General features: G+C 43.3%; 1 protein-coding gene across 1 annotated transcript; it reads right to left on the bottom strand.

The window, feature by feature from the left end:
• Window positions 1–2,757: 2,757 nt before the first annotated feature.
• Window positions 2,758–5,156, bottom strand: LOC148037363 (protein SCARECROW-like). The gene has a single exon (XM_087677098.1). The coding sequence runs from the start codon at window positions 5,154–5,156 to the stop codon at window positions 2,901–2,903; it is 2,256 nt and encodes a 751-aa protein (XP_087533224.1). The 3' UTR covers window positions 2,758–2,900.
• Window positions 5,157–6,374: the final 1,218 nt, after the last annotated feature.

Genomic DNA, 6,374 nt, shown 5'->3' on the forward strand with positions numbered 1-6,374 from the left:
CACCTCATAGAGTGGAAGAAAGCCAAGAAGAAAGTAGCTGAGAAAGAGTCGCCAACACGCAGAGACGCGACGGATCCAAATGAAAACCATGGGATCGTCGCATTACGGATCGGGCAACAGAGAGTCGTGGGAGGCAGAGTTTGTAAGTATATTTTGATTTTTAGTTTTTTTAAATTTATATTTCTTTCAATTCTTTATATATTTTAGTCTAATATATTGTGACTCATAATTGTTTGTATATCTCTAAATGTTTTGCAGACTACCATCGTTGGTAGGACACCTACTCCTAGAGAGGTAGGTTACCATCGAGGCCATAACCGTGCAGCGACATGGCTTCACTTTTATGAGGAGGGTCTCATCACTGAGGACCAATACAACCGGGCCATGAGGATTTGACAGCCAGAGAGGTATGTTTTTCTTACTTTCCTATTAAAAGTATAGCTAATTATAACTTTTTCTCCACCTTGTGTATGTAAGCAACCCTGATCTTTTGTGTGTGTAGGCGAACCCGGATGTGGAGCATAGCGAGGAGGGGGATAGCGACGCTAGTAGCCATGGTGGTACTAGCAAAGATGTTTCCTCTTCAGATTCGTAGAGGAGCACCATACCTCCTCATCAGGCCTTCTTTTCTTGTATATGTATGATATCTCTTTGAGCCTACTGCTTGCGGCCACGCTTTAGGTCGCAAGCACTTAAACTTTCCTTGTAAATGCTTTTGATATATAATGAATACATGGACTTTTATTTTCAATTCTCATGCCCATAAGATACATTGTCTTTTTCCCAAATACACAATCTGATGTATGGAAGGGGGAAAAAAAAAACCAGAGAGCATGTGGTTGGTTTTTTTTTTCAGTTCTGTTTTGTGCGTCTATCCGCGCATTTAAATTGCAAAAAATTCGCATTTATACGCGTGTCTATAATGCAGACTACACGCACTTATACACGCGCTTCATAATTCAAATTTTTTAAAAAAATTAAATATCTTTTTTTTTAAATGACATTTTTTGTTTTCCATTCGCGTCTACCAGTGCTTGTAAAAGCGCGTCTACCAGCGTGTCTATATACGCGTGTATATGTGCGTCTATTGCGCGTCTATTTGTGCGTGTAAATTCGTTGATACATGCGATTATAGACGCAAAATGGTAGACGCACAAATAGACGGTCAGATAGATGCGCCCGTAAAAATTTCTCTATATTCAAAAATCGCATCTAAATGTGCGTCTATGAGGCCTTTTTGTTGTAGTGCACTATGCATTGTGATGTGGGTGGTTTGATGGATGAAAACATGCATTTTGGGCATCCTTCCAAGCGAAAACACGTGCATGTGTGTAGAATATTCCTTGTTATCTCATCAAGATCCCAAGCAATTATCCCACTCCTTGAGGCATTTATCCTCTACCTCATGATTCCCTTGGTCCAATACCTTGGTCTCTTTGGGGTGAGACTGAGAGCCTACTTCTCATTCACTTTGATCATCCTTTATGAATGCAAAGAGAGGGCGTTAAGCTTCCTAGAAATTGCCATGAACTAATCCTTCTATTTGGTATTTTTCTGGCTCCTAAAACAATCCAAAAAGTATTACTTGTTAAATAACATGTTCTAGAACTTTGGTAGAACAATTGGCTGAGAAAGTTCTATTTAAGGGAATCATTTTTCTTGCCATTTTCATCCCTCGCTATCCCCACACTAGTGCCAAATTGCCTAACACATCTTCCCCCCCCCCTTTCATCATTGCCATTATCAGCACACTCTCTTATCATTGTCAACTCCACATCATCATTGCCACTCTGAGACATTGCTGCCTGTTTGATTGCTACCCACATGCCATTATTGTCATCGTCATTCATCCTAGAGTTATGTTTTGCTGCCGTGTTGCCTCGTCCTCCTCTAGTGTCATTGCTTGATGCTGCCATGATAGCCCCTACTGAATAATCTCATGCTAGACTGCTGCATTTCAGCCTTCGTTGCAGACTCTGCGGTTCGTCAATTCTCCTGGTGACTTTGCAGGGATGTAAGCCAATCATCTAAGGCTTTCAGGGCAGAGTTCTTTTGTGAAGGAGGGTTGAAGCTAGATTGCTGTTCATGCTTATGGTTCAACGGGATGGCTTTAAAAATACACTTTGCAAGATTACATGGATGACAAGCTAGCATGGCTTTTGAATTCAGGATAGTCAAATATAATTGAGGGTACAATCACCCTCGTCAAAAATAGAAACAAAGAGATTTCTTAGATTCCGAAAAGTCGGTCATTATAGCATTGCCTGTAAGGGCGGCAAATGCTTTTAGGGGTGGCTACTTAATCCCAGCAATTCTCGAAAAGACTATAGTGAGCTAAGTTCAGGTAACTTCGAAGAGGTGTAGAACATAGTTGTGCCAGAGGTAGATGGTTGAGACTATGCTGAGAGAAGCTGTTTAGTTGGTTTTCTCTTGCTCCTTGTTGGTCTTTTGGTCGGTTTAGTTTATATTTGTGAGAAGCAGAGCTATGGAGTTTCATGCTTGCTTGCCATTTCAATATTTGTTGCATGAAGATCTGTTCTTACCTTCGAAGTGCAATGTTGTGCGCATGACCATGCATCCTTGTTGCTTCTTCTATTAAAATAAATCTTCAACGACTAGAAATTTTGCATATCCTGTGTATGGCATCAAGCATGCATAACATTGGAACAATCTGATCCATGGCACATTGTAATGGAAACAATATCAGAGGTTTTCTTGTATTTGAAGTGTTTTCTATTATCATTAGATTAGGTGGCATCCCAGATTGCCAGTCTATTGTGTGTGACACACTCAGGCATCCATGGAGTAATTTCAGTGAGAGATTAACATGCACAACCTCTACGAGCTGAGCCAAGGAAGCCTGACAGAACACATGGCAAAATCTATAGTATATGGAAGTTTTATTTGAATAAAAGTTGGTGCTTCTTGTTAATAGAAAGACGGGACGCAGAGGACGGAGGAGAAGACTTCCATGCAGAAGCTAGAATTATGGGCCTGTTCTTCCAGCCCAAGAGGAGGAAACCCTTCTCTTCCTTAAGGGTGTAGCCATCGCAGGAGTAGAGAGACAAGAGCATTCTGGCCTGGCTCATGAAATTGAGAGGTACCCCATGGAAACCTGCCCTGCTCATGTGTCTCCTCCATTGATCTCCTCTCTCATGCCTCTCCACCCTCTCAAGTCCTTCACATGCCACAATGTTTCTTATCTCGTCTGCAAAGTGGAGCCTCTCCACTTTCATTCTCTGCTTGCTATGGCGTGGCAAGCTCGCTTCCAATGAGTCGAATATAGCTGAATAGTAATGCAGGGACTCTAGAAACCTACCCAGAAAGAAAGGCCCATTGTGGCTCCCATCCTGCTCCACGAGGGTCATTACTGCAGGGCTCAGCTTGTGCACACACTGCAGTGCCTTCTTCAGGGAGCCCCTGCTCTCTTTCACAACTCTGTGCAGCTGCAATACAGAGTTAATGGCCAATGTCTCTCCCTCTCTCACACCCAGAGCAGTTGCATTGAGGTTGGAGATGTCTAGACTTTCTGAGAGTGCTTGGAATTCCAAAGGGACCTGCAGGGATCTTGCAAAGTCTTTCAGCTCGTGTCCCCATTGGTTCATCTCTTCTACTGTCGCTATGCCTGCTCCTGATGCTGCTGTTATCCTTAAGCTCATTGGTGGCCCTTCTGGCCTCCTTGCCAGAGCTCTTATGAGACCTGGCCATTGCAATGTCAGCATCATCCCCAAGTCTATAATATGCACCTGGGTCTTCTTCTCAAATGCCTGCAGTATGGCTTCATTGGCAGCAAAGAAACCGAAGGCAAGGTAAGGGCTACAATGATAGAGCTGCAGGAGTCCTTCCTTTCTTTGCTGCACCGTGATAGGTCTCAGAAGCCCACCACACATCGTGGCTAGACGTGCAGAGAGGCCCTCAGCAAAGTAGTATGTGACCCGCTGGATGGCATCGCTTGAATGAGATGTGCAGGCAAACAGTTCATCCAGGAGTAAGTTTGCAAGGTGTGTGTCTCTCCAAGCCACTGCTTCTGCACATGCCAGGAGTAGGTGTACAAGGTGGAGGCCATGATCTTGATGAGGATGATGCATATCATCATAGTCGTTGTCATTGTCCTTGAGAGCATTCATTGTGTCAGTTTGAATACCCTTCCCTATTGTAATGGATTCTTCTGAGCGCTTACATGAGCTTAACCCAGCGACTATGGCAGCTTCTGCATGGGGGCTAAATCTTTTGGCAGGTCTAGAAATCATGCCTGTTTTATCCTGGCTTAGTGCCATACAGGACCGTTTACTGCTGCTTGGCAAGAGATCTATACCTTGACTATAGCTGAGCATCCTACTGAAGTGTGGCTCACTTTCCTCCTGCATACTGCATGAACCCATCCCTCCAGATCCTATGGAGCTCAAACTCTTACATTTACTGATGGCTTTATTCCTGCACTGTAACTCGCCAGAAGCTGCATCCTCCCCATGGTGGACGAAACTTTCCACAACATTTTCGTCAACATCATCACCAGTCTCCAAATCAAGCTTGTTTGAAGAAGGCAAAGCTAAAGGAAAATCTGGGAGAGCTATGGGTTCTGCAAGCCTCATCTCATTGTTACTGTTGCTATTGTTATACACAGCATGAGTACCATACATTGGGCCATGCTGGAGATCGCAATGGTTGGAACTATTGCTTTTTTCTATGTAAGGTACTACGAGCAATTGCCCATCTTGATCTACCCAAAGTCCTGCATCATTTGCTTGTAGCATGTTGTCATCTCTTGTTTCATCTCCCCATGCATGGAAGGTTGACTGTTCATATGGGTCTTGAAACAATCTCCAGGATGGTGTGTCCGGGCATGCGACAGGAAGTCTGATGTTATGGTGCGATAGCAGCTGTTCTGTCTGGATGAAAATCGGATGAATGTAGCTGTTTTCATGTACCTGTGCATGAGGACATGATGGATCTGGGTGTGAATTCAATTCCCAACCGTTGGAACCCGGCTCTGTTTGCTGAGCACATATGCACTCTAAGGGTGGAGAAAAGCGATGGCCAACATCAAGAACAGATGTAGGCTCTAGAGAGTCGTCAATGTCATAGAAGCTATATTCATTCTGAGGTGGTTTTCTCTGGTTGCCGTCCACCCAGTCCTTGAAACCTCCAGTCCACATAATTGCTGTGTGACTTGTTGGTGATTCCATACAATCTCTCCTTTGAATCAGAGCTTTCTGGAAAAGAGGCTGCAATTCTAGCACTGATAGTTGTGAGATGGAAGGTGATATGTAACCAGTCACCTATAATCTCCAGCTGGAAGTATTCAGCAGTTGAATCTGTGGCATACACTCATGTATGCTAGTAAGCAATCCAAAGTTTGAACTATTACGACTAATGCGTACTACGAGGCGAACTCTAGACTCGGACTGTATGTAGTACTATGAAGTGAAGCTCAGACTCTGACAGTATGTAGTACTATGAGCAGAAGCGTAAACTCTGACTGCATGTAGTGCATGATCAATATGTGAGCTGTATAGTCTAACGCTGAAGTTTGAATCTGTGAACAGAGTGTGGGGTGTTAGCCTTGCTTGTTTTATAGAAGTCACCTGAACTGTCTGTATGCAAATGGGTATCTGAAGAGTAGTGTCAGCAGCTACTAGTGAATATGTGATCCTATCACCTGGCAAGCTCTGAAGGGGAAGATATTCACCTCAAGTAAGGACAACTTCAATATGTAATTGGACGGAGGAGAAATGGGAATGTGAGAGGATGTTGGGTTGCGGAGTTCTTTCCTGGAAGGCCATAGGCCGGCCTCTCTGAGCTCTCTTCCTGTTCCTTTTCGTTAAAGCTCCATACAAGTGGATTCAGCAGACACTTTTCTGCTGAGAGGGAGCCCACAATGAGAAGGATATCTTCCTTGTAATTCACACTCCTCAAGTTGCATGGGTAGTGGACCCCTGTCATGAGGGATATAACAGTTATATTCTAAATAGAACACTCCCCAACGCATGGATTTACAGTATGATTAAGCTAAACTCCAATGGTCCACCATGCCAAGCCTATGAACTGTCTTATTTCCAATGACAGTTTGTTGAAAATAGAAAACGCTCCTCATTGCATGGATTTGCACTATACTTAAGCATTAAAACATCAGTGGTCCAGCATCGCAAGACTATAAACTGTTTTATTTACTGTGACAGTTTATTGTAATGCAGGGATTTGCACTATAATTAGGCTAAAGATCAGTGGTCCACCATGTCGAGCCTATAAATAATAAAGCTTTTGTCTAAGGCACACTATAATTAAGCTAAAAATCAGTGGTCCACCATGTCCAGCCTAAAAATAATAGAACTTTTGTATAAGACGCCCTCCTCGATGCATCGTTTTAATTGTAA

The sequence above is a fragment of the Lygodium microphyllum genome, chromosome 4, assembly GCF_053477565.2.
Source record: "Lygodium microphyllum isolate KBCC chromosome 4, Lygodium_microphyllum_v1.1.10, whole genome shotgun sequence".
Lineage (NCBI taxonomy): Eukaryota > Viridiplantae > Streptophyta > Polypodiopsida > Schizaeales > Lygodiaceae > Lygodium > Lygodium microphyllum.

What these genes read in the sequence shown, in the direction of transcription:
- LOC148037363 (XM_087677098.1), bottom strand. Translation starts at nt 5,156, where the DNA reads ATGTGGACTGGAGGTTTCAAGGACTGGGTGGACGGCAACCAGAGAAAA.